The sequence below is a fragment of the Mercenaria mercenaria genome, unplaced genomic scaffold (assembly GCF_021730395.1).
Source record: "Mercenaria mercenaria strain notata unplaced genomic scaffold, MADL_Memer_1 contig_2084, whole genome shotgun sequence".
NCBI classification, from domain to species: domain Eukaryota; kingdom Metazoa; phylum Mollusca; class Bivalvia; order Venerida; family Veneridae; genus Mercenaria; species Mercenaria mercenaria.
Genome location: NW_026460119.1, coordinates 44,532 through 64,571, shown reverse-complemented (window position 1 = coordinate 64,571; position 20,040 = coordinate 44,532). Strand labels below are relative to the sequence as shown.

Below are 20,040 nucleotides of genomic sequence, written 5' to 3'. Positions count from 1 at the left end.
TTATCAGAACATTTCTATGATAAGCATATATTAAACTTCATAGTTAGCTACTTTGCTTTTACTACACAGTTCTAACTTATGACTAGAATAAGTAATAAAATGTATTACATCTTCTTTAATTTTACTTTGCAGCTAAAACTTTTGACTCATAATAAAAGGAAACCATCTTGCAGGACACCATGGTCATATCAATTTTCTGATCACATAAAGTCAATTTTAGGTAAATTATCTTCACAAAGCTGTATGTGCTGTGTAAGTCACTGAGCTTTGTTTCATTAGTAAACTGCTCTCTACACTCACAAACACAATCCTAGCATTTACTTGGGTTTTATGTCATCTATGCATCTTAAAATCAAACAATAAGAATAAACATTCTATATACTGCTAAATGGTAACTTTGGTGTTGTCTTTTTAATTTGGGCTAGCAGAATTATTCATATTTAAACTAGCACCAATTAACACCTACCAGCAAAATAATACATGTCCTCCATATACTGTCTTGATTTAGCAATTTGACCACATAACCAAATTATACTTTTATCACATTCACCTATTTTGTTTGATAAGGTTACAGCTTTTCTAAAATTCTTGCAACTCTTCAAACTGTCCGGCGTAATTTCTCAATAAAACGTAAGTTGCACAAGAAAGTTTACCTTCTTGGTAGCACAGTTCTGGATAGAATGTGTTGTTTCCTGGTTGGTATTCTCTATCTCTAACTTCCAGTGACCATTTTGCTCCACATGCCCTGCATATCGAAACCTTCTCTCATGAACACCTGAAAAATACACTTCCCTTTCTCCAAAAGAGTATGACTTTGTGTGCTTTTGGTGCAAATTAGAGCTATCACTGAAGGTGATTAATGTACTCCCCTCACGCACTGACACTGTACATTGCAATTTGACGCAAACAAGACTGCATAATTATGTGTATGTATATAGACTCTATGTATATAGTATAGTAACAAAAATCAAAGTCCCATAACTCTGCAGAATATTTTTCTGAAAGAACCTAACATGCACGATGCACAAGTAAGGTTGGTACTGATCAAATCGTGTGAAGTTTCATTAAATTGTGTGCAATGGTTCGGGAGATTATGCGCGCACAAGATTGCATATGCAGATTCTATATAGTAACAAAAAACAAAGTCCATAACTCTGCAGAATATGTATCTAAAAGAACGTAGCATGCACCATGCACAACTAGGTTGGTACTGAACACTTCGTGAAGTTTCATTAAATTGTGTGCAAGGGTTCAGGAGATTAAGCGCGCACAAGATTGCATATGCAGACTGTATGTATATAGCAAATTAACAAAGAACAAAGTCCCATAACTGTGCAGAATTTTTTTCTGAAATAACCTAACATGCACCATGCACAACTAGGGTTACTACTGATCACGTGTGTGAAGTTTCATTAAATTGTGTGCATGGGTTCAGGAGATTTAGCGCGCACAAGATTGCATATGCAGACTCTATGTATACAAAAAACAAAGTCCCATAACTCTGCATTTTTTTTCTGAAAGAACCTTATATGCACCATGCACAACTACTGTTGTTACTGATCACTTGTGTGAAGTTTCATTAAATTGTGTCAAGGGGATGAGGAGAGATGGTGCGCACAAGATTGTGTCTACAGACAGACGGACGGACAGATGGACAGACAAACAACCTGAAACCAGTATACCCCCCTTACAACTTCGTTGTTCGTGGGGTACAATTAGTCCCCATAAAATTTAAAAGTGAAAAGGGCAAAACAAGTTTACAGGATATTAGATTTCATCCTTAACTGTCTGTAAATGACAAAATTTAGTCATGCAGACATTTCAAATGTGCCAATAATATCCCTGTACTACTGTTAGTATGGCTTTTTTGGACAATCATATTTAATTGCAGAAAAACTTGTGTTCGGAACAAACATTTGTTGACCCCTTGTCTCATTTTTCAATACTAAATAGCAAGTAAGTGTACAGGTCCTGTGTACTGCATGTCAGAATATCACAGTGAGTGTGTGACATTTCAATCTATTCCCATCAGCGGCCAATGACATACCAGTTTAAAATTCAAAACTTAACCAAGATCTGCTAAGTTGAAAAAGAGGCACAACTTTGTAAAAATTCAAGAAAGATTTATAGAACCTGTGCACTGCATGTCCACTCATCATAGAAAACAAGTGTATGAAGTACAATCCAATCCCACAAGCAGTAACTAAAATAACAGCTTACATACAAAACTTAACCAAACTGGGACACGGATGTTGATTTGAACCCCAAAAAATATGTGTTTTCAATAGCTCTGCCTATTCTTCCAATAGTTGAGCAAAAAACATACTTTAAGGGTAATTTGGAGATATTTTCTCAGGGCATTCAAAGACTCTGAATGGCTTAAATTAGTCACTGACTAACAGTTTAGGGTGAATTTTATACCCTGTAAATTTGTTTACCCCTATTTTAAGAATTTGACTGTTTTGCATTCAACAGGGGCTAATTCATACCAAAGTCACATAATATTCTTTATATTAGTTCTTTGATTGAAAACCTTTATATAATATATATGTACAGTCAAAGCTGTTACATGATATCTGGTTTTTTCGTTTCAGAGTAAGGTCAAAATATCTTTCATGTTGCAAAACCTGGTGTTAACAAGCGAAAAATGTTTGATCTTACATGTAAAACAAACAAATGCTCGTTTTAAGTCTTTTGAACTCTTTTCAATGCTTTTTACCAAATTATACCAACATTTTCATCATCACCTATTTATATTGTAAGTTTCAAGTCAATACCCTTAATAGTTTTAAGTTGTGTTCTGGAAACAAAATGTGAAGGACAGATTTCACATTTGAACTCAATCTGTGACCTTGACCCTGGTTCATGCGCTGTGCATATCCTCTCATCACCACCTACCTATATACTAAGTTTGAAGTCAACTAGAGGATTTTTCACATATCTCCCACCACTTATTATGCAGAAAGTTTAAAATGCATCAAATTCATGGCCATAACTCCAGAGAAAATTACTGAACCATAACATTCCAATGACATACACAACTAGGCTTGGTAGTGCTTACTCCTGTGAAGTTTGGTTGAATTCCAACCAGTAGTATAGGAAAAGTAGCACAGATAAATGAATTTTACAAATCATTGGTCATGACTACGCTGGAAATCATTTCATCAAAACATGACTAAAATTTGCACAGCTACACTGCACACTAATCACTTGTCATGTTACTGAGGTTAGGTATAAAACTTGATTAATCCAGGGCCAAAACTCTGTATTTCATTTAATGATACTTTGATTATTCTTATACAATTGCCCATTTAAATGAAGCAAGCAAAACAATGCTGATGCTACATTTAGTAACAATTTTCCCATTTGGGAATTTTCCCCTGCTGGTTAAAATGACTTAAATAATGTTCAGGTATGCTGAACAATCACGATAAAATGCTTTGAATGACTTTAACGTTTCCTTACATACTGTCAGATTTGCTATATAAAATGCCAGAAAGTTTTATCATACAACACATATTAAGTGTCTGTCATTGGTGACCAAATTCTTCATTGGTTACAATAAAGACAATGAAGAAAATAGGAACAAAAGAACTACTATTCAGTACCAATTGAGCCGCGCCATGAGAAAACCAACGTAGTGCGTTTGCGACCAGCATGGATCCAGACCAGCCTGCGCATCCGCGCAGTCTGGTCAGGATCCATGCTGTTCGCTTTCAAAGCCTCTTGCAATTAGAGAAACTTGTTAGCGAACAGCATGGATCGTTACCAGACTGCGCGGATGCGCAGGCTGGTCTGGATCCATGTTGGTCGCAAACGCACTATGTTGGTTTTCTCATGGCGCAGCTCAATTGTACTTGTCATAAAACATTGAAAAGATACACACTTCTAGATTTCTTCTAGTAATATTTCATCCAGGTTGCAGATTTTTAGATCTTTCTGTGAAATCATTTTCAATTCTTTGGTGACAATAGTATATAACATATTCTGCAATGATCTCTTCTTTTCATTCACAATTATTCAAGTTTAAGTGATATTGGTCAAACATTTAAGAAATATTTTTCGAAGCAAATGCTGATTAATAGATGAGAGACTGATGCCGGACATAGGCTGATCACAATTTCTCACATCAGCCTTCTATTGAAGGGAGATAACAAAAATATAGTAATCTATTTTGCCTTTCTCAGATTCCACTGAAGCATATGCTCCATTATGTTCATCAAAATCCTCTTGAGCTGCACCAGTTCTACTGCTTGCACCAAAATTCTAGAATTTAAGTATTTGAACAAGTATTATAACTGTTTACTACAATAATTATTATTGTTTCTTAAAATGATGCCATATTCTTTTATTTTGCACTTTAAAATACAGATGCTCCATTAAACATGTTAAACGCATAATTTATTATAATATATCATGTGACATCAGAATAAAATGTAAAGAAACTACTTGCAAAATTATTTTCAGCAAAGAGAGATTATTTTCCATGAAAAATGTAAATCTCCAAAACACAACATGCAGATATTCCAAAATGCCACAAATATATTTCATTGAACTGCAACTTTCCAATGATATAAACATCTAAGATTAGAACTTAGATCAATCCTGTTAAGTTTGGCGGAATTGCAACAAGTTGTATAGAAGTAGCACAGGTATCTAAGAATGTGACAAATCAAGGATCATAACTCCATTGAAAATCATTAAACAAGAATATGCCGATGATATGCACAACTATGGTTCGCAGTAATCACGCAATAGATGTTTAGTGAAATTCAGTCCAATGCTTTACAGCAAACAGTGTAAACACTGTAAAATAAAATAAATCAATGGATATAACTCTGCTAGTTAATCACTAAACCCGAACATGCCGGTGACATAAAACTCTTGCAAGTTTTCATGAAAATCTGTCCAATGGTATACGAGAAGTTGCCAAAACATCATTAAGTTTGACAAATGAAGGGCCATGACTGCGTTGAAAGTCACTGAACAGTAATATGTCCATGCCATACAAAACAAATCATTGCAATAATTGCTTTAATGAAGTTTGATGTAATTGGTCCTAGTGGTATCCTTGTTAAGACAAAGTAAAATATGATGAATCATGGCCGATAACTCAACTGAAAATCACTGAATCAAAACATGCCAACAATATATATAACAAGGGTTGGCACTGATCAATGCTGTAAGATTTGATGAAAATTAATCTACGAGAAGCTTAGCCAAAATACCATAGATTTGACAAACAAGAGGGTCATGATGACCCTAAATCACTCAACTGAGTAAAATCAAGTGACCCCTGGGGCGGGGTCATTTTTGACCCCGGGGGACATACTTTGAACAAATTTTGTAGAGGTCTACTAGGCAATGCTACAAGTGAAATATCTAGGCTCTAGACCTTCTGGTTTATTTTTAGAAATTTTTTGAAGATTTTCCTATGTAAAATCAAGTGACCCCTGGGGCGGGGTCAATTTTGACCTACGGGGTCATAATTTGAACAAATTTTGCAGAGATCCACTAGGCAATGCCACATGTAAAATATCTAAGCTTTAGGGCTTCTGGTTTTAGAGAAGAAGATTTTTTAAATATTTTCCTATGTAAAATCAAGTGACACCTGAGGCGGGGTCAATTTTGACCCCGGGGGTCATGATTTGAACAAATTTTGTAGAGGTCTACTAGGCAATGCTACATGTCAAATATCTAAGCTCTAGGCCTTCTGAGAGAGAAATGTAGAGCAAGATTTTTATGAAACATTCTCCAGAAATGTAGAGCAAGATTTTAATGAAGCATTCTCCAGCAAGTTAAATTAGAGGCCTCTCTTCAGCATTAATGTTACTTTGAACTTGACTTTTGACACACTCATTGCCAAATCAACAATGATCATTTACTGCTCTCTGGCTATTAACCTATTATGTTTGACAGCCATAAGAACAAATAGTCTCAAGTAATTGATTGGAAACCAAATGCTGGCATATAAACAGGCTTATAAACATGACTAAAAGATGAAGAGGTCCATAAATATAGGAAGTTTATCATTTGACAGTAAAATATGACCTTGACTTCTCTCAATTACAATTAAAGACATCTGAGGCAAGACAGACAGATATGTAGGTTGATATAAAGCAGACATGCACTAGTAACGATAATACCTATAAGTATTATTCTCCAAACCTGAGATGAGCTGGAACTGGGAAAAAGATATCCCTTTTATGCAAACCGGAGTTTACTTATGTTCTAAGCTCAAATTAAACAGGAAGTTAGAAATAAAATCTAGCAATGCATGTTGCAGACAAATGGATGAATGTGTATATAAAATTCTAGCTCTACATTTTACGCATATCTAAAAATACTGAGCAAGAAGCTGACAGTCTTATCAGAACATTTCTATGATAAGCATATATTAAACTTCATAGTTAGCTACTTTGCTTTTACTACACAGTTCTAACTTATGACTAGAATAAGTAATAAAATGTATTACATCTTCTTTAATTTTACTTTGCAGCTAAAACTTTTGACTCATAATAAAAGGAAACCATCTTGCAGGACACCATGGTCATATCAATTTTCTGATCACATAAAGTCAATTTTAGGTAAATTATCTTCACAAAGCTGTATGTGCTGTGTAAGTCACTGAGCTTATTTTATACAATTACAAATTACTTATTTCACTATTTTAAGTACTTCAATCTCATTATTCGGTTAATTTTCTAAAACTAGTTACAAATTACTCGTCCTGTTATGTAATGTTTTCTTGTATTCATTCATACATAATTTTCTCACATGCGATTCATATTGCTTAATTAAATTATTCTTTTAAAGTGGCTTTTCTTAATCCATTAAATTTAATTTAAACCCAAAATGTTTCATTTATTTGCTAAAAATTGCTTTTTTTAGATTTTTTGTATTTAAAAATACAATCCTTAACCTTCAGATTTCTTGAAGAACCCAGATTTAGTTATAAATTTGTAATTTTTTCATTTGTGTTCGAATTAGGCACAATTTCCTTCATTCAAAAATATAACTAAACCAAATTTTAAAGATTAGATTCTGCAGCCTAGTGTTACTTAGTTATTAATTTTTTATGTAGCGCAAATTCATATCCAGACTTATTTTTGAATTAAACAAGTCCATAACTTAGAATTTCAAACAATGCACATCAAAGTTATAATCAGAAGTTATTAAATTTGGCTATGTTTGGTTTTCGACAAAATGCACAACTTGATAAAAAAAAGCCCTAACAATTTTTCTGAAAACCTTTAACCTGCCAATTGTTTTTAGTTGTGAATTCATTAAATGTAAAGAATTGAGTGCAGTCAAAGATAAGCCAAAGACGATTGCAGAAGAACAAAAACGAACCACAACCTTCAATTGTTGTTTCTGTCTGCATAAATTTAGCAAAATGGAATAAATTAAGGTATAATTAAAATTCTAAAGTGTTTAGTACAGAACAATTAAAAACCGTCTACTTATTGTTTTTTGCATAAATTTTTCAGAAATTGGAGGAAAATTTGACCTTGTCTTTTCAATTATAAAGAAAAAGCCTTTCATTTTCTGAAAAATTCCCAATTAAACCTAACACTTAAGTTTAATTCAAAACTTACAAATAATTTGAAAGACAATTTGCAAAAATTAAATTAGACAACCTTTGAATCATTATCAAAAAATTTGACACAATATCCCATTAAATAAATATCAAAAAATTAAAATGGAACGTTTAATTCAAAAATATATTTTCAAGCTGCCATCTCATGTTAGAAAAATCCTTAGAATTATATTTCAATCAAAATTAAAAAATTTACACTTATTAGTTTAAAAAATTTTCACCATTTAAGATACTTTGTATTCAAAGAATTACCAACCCATATTAATTAATATATATTTAAATTAATAAAAAGCTTAATTTTAGATTTTGTTTTTAGGCATATCTTCATGTCAAAAACTTTAAAGGAAAAATTTTACTTATTAACATAAAGATCGTTAAGTTTTAATCTTTCAAGTTAATTATTTAACCAATTTAAACTTTTTTATAAAATTAATAATATAAAGTAAGTTTTGGAAATATTTTCAATTTAAATTTAACTAATTTACTGACTGTTTTTTTTTAACCATACTTAATAGTTTTGAAAAGGTTTTCAAAAATTCCACATTTTTAAATTTTAAAATTAATTTTCATGCATATAAAATTATACAATTATGATACAATCAGTTGAATTATTCTGTGAATTTTGTTCCAAGTTGTTACAAGTAAAGATAATTTCATAGCATGACTCTGAATCTTTCACATATAAATATTCAATATGAACTATCATAATTAATGTTAATAACTTATTAACCGGCAATATCTTACTGTCAATTTACCTCATTATTCTTGAATTGCTATAATAACTCCAAAAGTGAATCTTTATAAATTACCATTGATTTTCCGTTTAAAACTTAATATCGTATAAAATACTAAACTTTGCAATGACTTAACTTCCTTTAATACTTTAATTTGTTTATAGCAACAAGTAATGAAAACACTATTTTTTATTGTCAATTTTAAGTGCATTAAAACATAAAAAATAGGAAACAATCTAATTACTTGGGCTAGTAAAAAGTAGGATTGACACAGCCAGACGCTGCTACCCCATTAGTGGGGTTTTTCCAAACTCTTTCATTAAAAATTGGGAAGATGCTCGTTACCAGCTCGAATACTGTGGTATATTCCGTAAAGGCCAGGGCTTTCGTCCAGCTGGTCCAAACGAAAGTTCTCAATTTCTAAATTGACCAGTTCTGTGTTATTGTAAATCATTCATTTGGCAAAGTTAAAAATTTCTGACTTCCTCTTTATCAATTCATTGAATGATTGTCAACATTTGAATTTTTAGAATGGATTATTTAGTAATGGAAATAGTAAATTTCTCAGCTTTTTAGCAATAATTTAGTAATTATTTTGTTCAAATCATTATTTTCCATTTCATAATTTATAATAATTGCCCATTCTCTTTCCATTTCTAGAATTTAGATTAAAATTTAAATGTTTACATATTATATTTTTAAAATATCTTTTTTTTAAATTCAATTATACTTTAAAAATTTTTAATTTTCATGAAATTAAGTAAAATACTTGAAAAATATCAAAATTATTTTAAAGAAATAAAATTTCAAAATATTATTCCAAAATCATAATATTTCATATGACTTTCAAATTTAATAAGTTAAATTTTCAACAAATCAGTATTGATTCAAAATTGTATTGAAAATTCTAAAAAATTTTCTATAAAACTATTAATATTAACATTAAATTAAAATAAATCTGTTTATGTAATAGGTTCAGAAAACAAATGTATGAAATTCGTCCAATGCTTAAGAAACATTAAAATAAAATAAAATATCAATATAACTTTAAATCTAATAATCTGACAAAACTCTTAATTTAAAATCTCAATGATAAAGTTGCAAAACATTAAGTTTACAAAAGGGCATGGATGCAAAAGTACTGAAAAAATGTCATCATAAAAACAATATCAAATATTTATAAATTTGATGAATTGGTCCAATGTACTTGTAAAAAGTAATTAACAATGATTAATAATAAAATAGATAAGCTGTAACAATAAAAGTTGGAATAAAGGAATTTGAAAATTATTGGAACAAGCCATTCCCATAAGATTTACAAAGAGGGTGCCCCCGATGGTAAACCAGTGCCCTAACAGTTTTAACGGTGAATTTGAAATATTGTAATTCTGAATAAAATTTGAAAGGCTGATCAGTGAATTTGAATTAAGACCTGTAAATAATTGACCCTGGGGGTCAATTTTGATGGGGTTATTTGACAATCAAGAAATCTAGTTGACCGATTTTAAAATTTCTAGTTCTTTAAAAGAAAGACTAATTCTATTAAATACAAAAATAAATTTCAGGACAGATGAAAAATTTAGAGCTGGCAATGTTAGAAATTTAAAGTTATAAGATAAGAGACATGGGAAATTTTTAAAATTTAAATTGAGAGATTTTATAAATTTCCATAAATTAAGGCACTTCATAATTTATTTAATGACTTTGAAACATCCAAATAAATTATTTACTCTCTGCATTACTTTTTTGACTAAGAAATTATATTTTCATGCAAATCTGCTTAAGTTTTGACAAATGCAAAGGTATTATTGAGAATTTATGAAAAATAGCTTATCATAATTAAATTAAACGTCTAAGATTCATAATAAGACGCATATATAATAACAATATATCAAACTAGATATGAACTGGGAAAAAGATATCCCTTTTATGCAAACCGGAGTTTACTTATGTTCTAAGCTCAAATTAAACAGGAAGTTAGAAATAAAATCTAGCAATGCATGTTGCAGACAAATGGATGAATGTGTATATATATCTAGCTCTACATTTTACGCATATCTAAAAATACTGAGCAAGAAGCTGACAGTCTTATCAGAACATTTCTATGATAAGCATATATTAAACTTCATAGTTAGCTACTTTGCTTTTACTACACAGTTCTAACTTATGACTAGAATAAGTAATAAAATGTATTACATCTTCTTTAATTTTACTTTGCAGCTAAAACTTTTGACTCATAATAAAAGGAAACCATCTTGCAGGACACCATGGTCATATCAATTTTCTGATCACATAAAGTCAATTTTAGGTAAATTATCTTCACAAAGCTGTATGTGCTGTGTAAGTCACTGAGCTTTGTTTCATTAGTAAACTGCTCTCTACACTCACAAACACAATCCTAGCATTTACTTGGGTTTTATGTCATCTATGCATCTTAAAATCAAACAATAAGAATAAACATTCTATATACTGCTAAATGGTAACTTTGGTGTTGTCTTTTTAATTTGGGCTAGCAGAATTATTCATATTTAAACTAGCACCAATTAACACCTACCAGCAAAATAATACATGTCCTCCATTTTGTTTGATAAGGTTACAGCTTTTCTAAAATTCTTGCAACTCTTCAAACTGTCCGGCGTAATTTCTCAATAAAACGTAAGTTGCACAAGAAAGTTTACCTTCTTGGTAGCACAGTTCTGGATAGAATGTGTTGTTTCCTGGTTGGTATTCTCTATCTCTAACTTCCAGTGACCATTTTGCTCCACATGCCCTGCATATCGAAACCTTCTCTCATGAACACCTGAAAAATACACTTCCCTTTCTCCAAAAGAGTATGACTTTGTGTGCTTTTGGTGCAAATTAGAGCTATCACTGAAGGTGATTAATGTACTCCCCTCACGCACTGACACTGTACATTGCAATTTGACGCAAACAAGACTGCATAATTATGTGTATGTATATAGACTCTATGTATATAGTATAGTAACAAAAATCAAAGTCCCATAACTCTGCAGAATATTTTTCTGAAAGAACCTAACATGCACGATGCACATGTAAGGTTGGTACTGATCAAATTGTGTGAAGTTTCATTAAATTGTGTGCAATGGTTCGGGAGATTATGCGCGCACAAGATTGCATATGCAGATTCTATATAGTAACAAAAAACAAAGTCCATAACTCTGCAGAATATGTATCTAAAAGAACGTAGCATGCACCATGCACAACTAGGTTGGTACTGAACACTTCGTGAAGTTTCATTAAATTGTGTGCAAGTGTTCAGGAGATTAAGCGCGCACAAGATTGCATATGCAGACTGTATGTATATAGCATATTAACAAAGAACAAAGTCCCATAACTGTGCAGAATTTTTTTCTGAAATAACCTAACATGCACCATGCACAACTAGGGTTACTACTGATCACGTGTGTGAAGTTTCATTAAATTGTGTGCATGGGTTCAGGAGATTTAGCGCGCACAAGATTGCATATGCAGACTCTATGTATACAAAAAACAAAGTCCCATAACTCTGCATTTTTTTTCTGAAAGAACCTTATATGCACCATGCACAACTACTGTTGTTACTGATCACTTGTGTGAAGTTTCATTAAATTGTGTCAAGGGGATGAGGAGAGATGGTGCGCACAAGATTGTGTCTACAGACAGACGGACGGACAGATGGACAGACAAACAACCTGAAACCAGTATACCCCCCTTACAACTTCGTTGTTCGTGGGGTACAATTAGTCCCCATAAAATTTAAAAGTGAAAAGGGCAAAACAAGTTTACAGGATATTAGATTTCATCCTTAACTGTCTGTAAATGACAAAATTTAGTCATGCAGACATTTCAAATGTGCCAGTAATATCCCTGTACTACTGTTAGTATGGCTTTTTTGGACAATCATATTTAATTGCAGAAAAACTTGTGTTCGGAACAAACATTTGTTGACCCCTTGTCTCATTTTTCAATACTAAATAGCAAGTAAGTGTACAGGTCCTGTGTACTGCATGTCAGAATATCACAGTGAGTGTGTGACATTTCAATCTATTCCCATCAGCGGCCAATGACATACCAGTTTAAAATTCAAAACTTAACCAAGATCTGCTGAGTTGAAAAAGAGGCACAACTTTGTAAAAATTCAAGAAAGATTTATAGAACCTGTGCACTGCATGTCCACTCATCACAGAAAACAAGTGTATGAAGTACAATCCAATCCCACAAGCAGTAACTAAAATAACAGCTTACATACAAAACTTAACCAAACTGGGACACGGATGTTGATTTGAATCCCCAAAAATATGTGTTTTCAATAGCTCTGCCTATTCTTCCAATAGTTGAGCAAAAAACATACTTTAAGGGTAATTTGGAGATATTTTCTCAGGGCATTCAAAGACTCTGAATGGCTTAAATTAGTCACTGACTAACAGTTTAGGGTGAATTTTATACCCTGTAAATTTGTTTACCCCTATTTTAAGAATTTGACTGTTTTGCATTCAACAGGGGCTAATTCATACCAAAGTCACATAATATTCTTTATATTAGTTCTTTGATTGAAAACCTTTATATAATATATATGTACAGTCAAAGCTGTTACATGATATCTGGTTTTTTCGTTTCAGAGTAAGGTCAAAATATCTTTCATGTTGCAAAACCTGGTGTTAACAAGCGAAAAATGTTTGATCTTACATGTAAAACAAACAAATGCTCGTTTTAAGTCTTTTGAACTCTTTTCAATGCTTTTTACCAAATTATACCAACATTTTCATCATCACCTATTTATATTGTAAGTTTCAAGTCAATACCCTTAATAGTTTTAAGTTGTGTTCTGGAAACAAAATGTGAAGGACAGATTTCACATTTGAACTCAATCTGTGACCTTGACCCTGGTTCATGCGCTGTGCATATCCTCTCATCACCACCTACCTATATACTAAGTTTGAAGTCAACTAGAGGATTTTTCACATATCTCCCACCACTTATTATGCAGAAAGTTTAAAATGCATCAAATTCATGGCCATAACTCCAGAGAAAATTACTGAACCATAACATTCCAATGACATACACAACTAGGCTTGGTAGTGCTTACTCCTGTGAAGTTTGGTTGAATTCCAACCAGTAGTATAGGAAAAGTAGCACAGATAAATGAATTTTACAAATCATTGGTCATGACTCCGCTGGAAATCATTTCATCAAAACATGACTAAAATTTGCACAGCTACACTGCACACTAATCACTTGTCATGTTACTGAGGTTAGGTATAAAACTTGATTAATCCAGGGCCAAAACTCTGTATTTCATTTAATGATACTTTGATTATTCTTATACAATTGCCCATTTAAATGATGCAAGCAAAACAATGCTGATGCTACATTTAGTAACAATTTTCCCATTTGGGAATTTTCCCCTGCTGGTTAAAATGACTTAAATAATGTTCAGGTATGCTGAACAATCACGATAAAATGCTTTGAATGACTTTAACGTTTCCTTACATACTGTCAGATTTGCTATATAAAATGCCAGAAAGTTTTATCATACAACACATATTAAGTGTCTGTCATTGGTGACCAAATTCTTCATTGGTTACAATAAAGACAATGAAGAAAATAGGAACAAAAGAACTACTATTCAGTAGTACTTTCAAAGCCTCTTGCAATTAGAGAAACTTGTTAGCGAACAGCATGGATCGTTACCAGACTGCGCGGATGCGCAGGCTGGTCTGGATCCATGTTGGTCGCAAACGCACTATGTTGGTTTTCTCATGGCGCAGCTCAATTGTACTTGTCATAAAACATTGAAAAGATACACACTTCTAGATTTCTTCTAGTAATATTTCATCCAGGTTGCAGATTTTTAGATCATTTCTGTGAAATCATTTTCAATTCTTTGGTGACAATAGTATATAACATATTCTGCAATGATCTCTTCTTTTCATTCACAATTATTCAAGTTTAAGTGATATTGGTCAAACATTTAAGAAATATTTTTCGAAGCAAATGCTGATTAATAGATGAGAGACTGATGGCGGACATAGGCTGATCACAATTTCTCACATCAGCCTTCAACTGAAGGGAGATAACAAAAATATAGTAATCTATTTTGCCTTTCTCAGATTCCACTGAAGCATATGCTCCATTATGTTCATCAAAATCCTCTTGAGCTGCACCAGTTCTACTGCTTGCACCAAAATTCTAGAATTTAAGTATTTGAACAAGTATTATAACTGTTTACTACAATAATTATTATTGTTTCTTAAAATGATGCCATATTCTTTTATTTTGCACTTTAAAATACAGATGCTCCATTAAACATGTTAAACGCATAATTTATTAAAATATATCATGTGACATCAGAATAAAATGTAAAGAAACTACTTGCAAAATTATTTTCAGCAAAGAGAGATTATTTTCCATGAAAAATGTAAATCTCCAAAACACAACATGCAGATATTCCAAAATGCCACAAATATATTTCATTGAACTGCAACTTTCCAATGATATAAACATCTAAGATTAGAACTTAGATCAATCCTGTTAAGTTTGGTGGAATTGCAACAAGTTGTATAGAAGTAGCACAGGTATCTAAGAATGTGACAAATCAAGGATCATAACTCCATTGAAAATCATTAAACAAGAATATGAGAAGTTGCCAAAACATCATTAAGTTTGACAAATGAAGGGCCATGACTGCGTTGAAAGTCACTGAACAGTAATATGTCCATGCCATACAAAACAAATCATTGCAATAATTGCTTTAATGAAGTTTGATGTAATTGGTCCTAGTGGTATCCTTGTTAAGACAAAGTAAAATATGATGAATCATGGCCGATAACTCAACTGAAAATCACTGAATCAAAACATGCCAACAATATATATAACAAGGGTTGGCACTGATCAATGCTGTAAGATTTGATGAAAATTAATCTACGAGAAGCTTAGCCAAAATACCATAGATTTGACAAACAGGAGGGTCATGATGACCCTAAATCACTCAACTGAGTAATATGAGCCACATGTTTCAAATGGCAAACTGATGCTAAAATATTAGAAAGCAGGTCAGTAGGTCACATTCATGGTAACTGAAAGTCAGTTTTAAGATCGGTGTGCAAAACTGTACATGTCATCCAAATTTCAAGGCTGTATCTCACAAAACAAGAAAGTAGGTCAAGGTCACAGTAAGGTGACATGTATTTACTTGGGTACATCAGGTAAATATAATTAAACAGTCTAGGAAATATGATCTGATAATTTTTTAAGTATTTTTTCCTATATAACTCATATAACAAGTAGGGCCTCTTTTCACCCCAGGGGCATAATTTGAACAATCCTGTTAGATGTCCACTAGGCAATGATACATACCAAATATCAAAGGCCTAGGCCTTGAACTTTCAGACAAAAAGATTTTTTCCCCCTATATAAATCTATGTTAAACTTGGAACCCCTGGGACAGGGCCTCTTTTCACCCCAGGGTAATAATTTGAACAATTTTGGTAGAGGACTACAAGGCAATGCAACACACCAAATATCAAAAGTCTAGGCCTTGCACTTTTAGACAAGAAGATTTTTGAAGTTTTTCTCTATATGTCTATGTAAAACTTGGGACCCCCGATGCGGGGCCTCTTTTCACCCCTGGGGCACAATTTGAACAATCTTCAAAGAGGACCACAAGGCAATGCTACATACAAAATATCAAAGGCCTAGGTCTTATAGTTTCAGACAAAAAGAATTTTAAAGTCTTTTTCTATACAAGTCTATGTAAAACTAGTGACCCCCGAGCAGGGCCTCTTTTCACCCCAGGGGCACAATTTGAACAATCTTGATAGAGGACCATAAGATGATGTCACATGCCAAATATCAAGGCTCTACATCTTGCGGTTTAGGACAAGAAGATTTTTAAAATTTTTCCTTTCGGTTGCCATGGCAACCAGAGTTCTGCATGGAATTAATTTCTTTGAACAATTTTGAAAGGGGACCACCAAAGGATCATTCCTGTGAAGTTTGGTGTAATTCTGCCCAATGGTTTTCAAGAAGAAGATTTTTTTTTAGAAAATGATGACGAACACACGACGGACGACGGACGACTGACGACGGACATTGAGCGGTCACAAAAGCTCACCAGGAGCCTTTGGCTTAGGTGAGCTAAAAAATGACAAATTAAGGGCCATAACTCCAAAGTAAACCAATGAACCAGATCTTACCAATGAAATCCACAACTAGGCTTGGCAATGATCATTTCTGGGAAGTTCGACGTAAATCTGCCGTTTGTTGTCAGAGGAGTTGCACAGGTGAACTTTGTAACATAGACAGACTGACACATGGACAGTGCTAAATCAATATTATAATTATCTCCCGCCATTGTATGGATTTGTTCTCTTTTGAGAAATTTTATTTAATCAAATATATTCATTCGCACATGATACAGAGAATTATAAGTAGTTTTCTAATATTTGCTTAAAGGAAACAAGGAAATGATACTTGAAGAACCCCTAACATTTTGTAATTGCAATCTTTGCAGATACAGAAATCAACAAAATATCAAGAACAAAAAGAAACAAGAGCTGTCAGTGGACAGCGCGCTCGACTATTCTCAGTGCTTGATAGTATAATATAAGCAATGAGTAAAACTTTAACATTACAATAAGCATATTCTAAGTCAAATAAGGGCCATAATTCAGTCAAAATGCTTGATAGAGTTGCCTCCTCCTTTTTACAGACTGGGGTCATGATAGTAAACAAGTACGCAAAATATGAAAGCAATATCTCAATGGACTTTGAAAATGTTTGGGGTGGTACGCAAACTTTAACATTTATTTTAAGTCGAAAAGGGGCCATAATTCAGTCAAAATGCTTGATAGAGTTGCCTCCTACTTTTTACAGACTGGGGTCATGATGGTAAACAAGTACGCAAAATATGAAAGCAATAGCTCAATGGACTTTGAAAATATTTTCGGTGGTACGCAAACTTTAGCATTTATTCTAAGTTGAAAAGGGGCCATAATTCAGTCAAAATGCTTGATAGAGTTGCCTCCTCCTTTTTACAGACTGGGGTCATGATAGTAAACAAGTATGCAAAATATGAAAGCAATATCTCAATGGACTTTGAAAATGTTTGGGGTGGTACGCAAACTTTAACATTTATTCTAAGTCGAAAAGGGGCCATAATTCAGTCAAAATGCTTGATAGAGTTGCCTCCTACTTTTTACAGACTGGGGTCATGATAGTAAACAAGTATGCAAAATATGAAAGCAATATCTCAATGGACTTTGAAAATGTTTGGGGTGGTACGCAAACTTTAACATTTATTCTAAGTCGAAAAGGGGCCATAATTCAGTCAAAATGCTTGATAGAGTTGCCTCCTACTTTTTACAGACTGGGGTGATGATGGTATACAAGTACGCAAAATATGAAAGCAATATCTCAATGGACTTTGAAAATATTTTCGGTGGTACGCAAACTTTAACATTTGTGTGACGCTCACGCTCACGCTAACGCTAACGCCAACGCCGAAGCGAGTAGGATAGCTCCCCTATTCTTCGAATAGTCGAGCTAAAAAATATAGCATGTCTATGCTTCAAAAAAACGTGTAAAGATAGCAACTGAATGTAGGACAATATTGAATACAAAATGCTCATCTCATTCTAGGTGTAGAGCTTCCTGTGAAGTTTCAATAAAATCCAGCCAGTTGTTGCTGAGTTATACTACGGACAAGAAAAGGCACTATACACATGTATAGTAATTACTAATGTTAATACAATCAAGGGCAAACAAAATCTATGCTGCTGGAACACAAAGACTAAATGCGCATCTCCTCTTGATAGTGATACCTCCTGTGAAGTTTCATTAAATTACAACTAGACTGTTGCTGAGAAATACTCTGGACAAATTTTGTTGGATGGAGGGATGGACAGACAGATGCCGAGACAGACAGACAGATGAAGCAGTAACTATATGCTTCCCGTTCGGAAAGTATAATTTAGTAGTCTTTGTTAGTTTTCATTTTCTTTACATTTCAATGAAAATATCCAACTGACCAAGTCTTTTATAACAAGAGGGCCATGTAGGCCCTGTATCGCTCACCTGACCTACTGACCTAAAGATCATCAAGATTAACATTCTGACCAAGTTTCAATAAGATATGGTCATAAAAGTGGTCTCTAAAGTGTTAAATAGCTTTTCCTTCGATATGACCCAGTGACCTAGTTTTTGACCAAACATGATCCAGATTCGAATATGACCTAAAAATCACCAAGATTAACATTCTGACTAAGTTTCGTGAAGATACAGGCATAAATGTGGCCTCTAGAGTGTTAACAAGCTTTTCCTTTGATTTGACCTAGTGACCTATTTTTCGACCCCACATGACACAGATTTCAATATGACTTAAAGATCATCAAGATTAACATTCTGACCTAATTTCATTAAGATATGGTCACAAATGTGGCCTCTACCATGTAAACTAGCTTTGCCTTTGATTTGACCTGGTGACTAGTTTTTTATCCTACATAACCCAGATTCAAACTGAACCTTTGGACCATCAAGATTGACAATCTGACCAAGATTCATGAAGATACAGTCATAAATATGGCCTCTACAGTGTTAACAAGCTTTTCCTTGGATTTGACCTGGTGACCTAGTTTTTGACCGTCGGTGACCCAATATCAAACTCGTCCAAGACTTTGTTGAGGGTAACATTCTGACCAAGTTTCATTAAGATTGGGCCCAAATTGTGACCTCCAGAGTGTTAACAATCTTTTCCTTTGATTTAACCTGGTGACCTGGTTTTTGACCTCAGATAACCTAATATCAAACCGGTCCAAGATTTTGTTGAGGGTAATATTCTGACCAAGCTTCATTAAGATTGGACCAAAAATGTGACCTCTAGAGTGTTAACAAGCTTTTCGCTTGATTTGACCTGGTGACCTAGTTTTTGTCTCCAGATGACCCAATATTAAATTCCTCCAATATTTTATTTAGGGTAACATTCTGACCAAATTTCATTAAGATTGGGCAAAATTTGTGACCTCTAGAGTGTTAACAAGCTTTTCCTTTGATTTGACCTGGTGACCTAGTTTTTGTCCCCAGATGACCCAGTTTTAAATTCCTTCAAAATTTTATTTAGGGTAACATTCTGACCAAGTTTCATTAAGATTGGGCCAAAATTGTAACCTCTAGAGTGTTAACAAGCTTTTCCTTTGATTTGATCTGGTGACCTAGTTTTTAATCCCACATGACCCAATATCAAACTCATCCAAGATTTTATTGAGGGTAACATTCTGACCAGGTTTCGTTAAGTTTGAGCAAAAATTGTGACCTCTAGAGTGTTTACAGTCAAATTGTTGACTACGGACACAGGGCGATCACTAAAGCTCACCTTTGAGCACTTCGTGCTCAGGTGAGCTAAAACCAACAAATTACATTAAAACATTTAACATACCTGCGGATTATCTTGTTGTTCATTTAGTATGTATTCACAATCCGGTGAAAAAAGGAAGTGCTCAACAAGAGGATCGTCATCTGGAAATATAATAATGTCATTATAAAAATAGTTTCATTTTGGAAATTGTATTTGTTTCAGTGGATATTTTCTGTACTACTATATACTTCAAATATAATACAAGAGGGCCATGAAGGCCCTGTATCGCTCACCTGACCTATTGACCTAAAGATCATCAAAATTAACATTCTGACCAAGTTTCATTAAGATATGGT

General features: G+C 33.3%; 1 protein-coding gene across 1 annotated transcript in view; it reads right to left on the bottom strand.

Moving 5' to 3' along the window:
- Positions 1-653: 653 nt before the first annotated feature.
- LOC128552151 (uncharacterized) overlaps positions 654-20,040 on the bottom strand; it is a gene marked incomplete at its 3' end in the record, with an annotated part of 57,585 nt that continues 38,198 nt past the window's right edge. Inside the window, exons 5-9 of the mRNA XM_053533170.1 lie at positions 19,766-19,845; positions 14,436-14,523; positions 11,013-11,134; positions 4,179-4,266; positions 654-775 (exon numbers count right to left, since the gene is read on the bottom strand). Coding sequence (XP_053389145.1) covers positions 654-775; positions 4,179-4,266; positions 11,013-11,134; positions 14,436-14,523; positions 19,766-19,845 — 500 coding nt within the window. The remainder of the gene's footprint in view (positions 776-4,178; positions 4,267-11,012; positions 11,135-14,435; positions 14,524-19,765; positions 19,846-20,040) is intronic.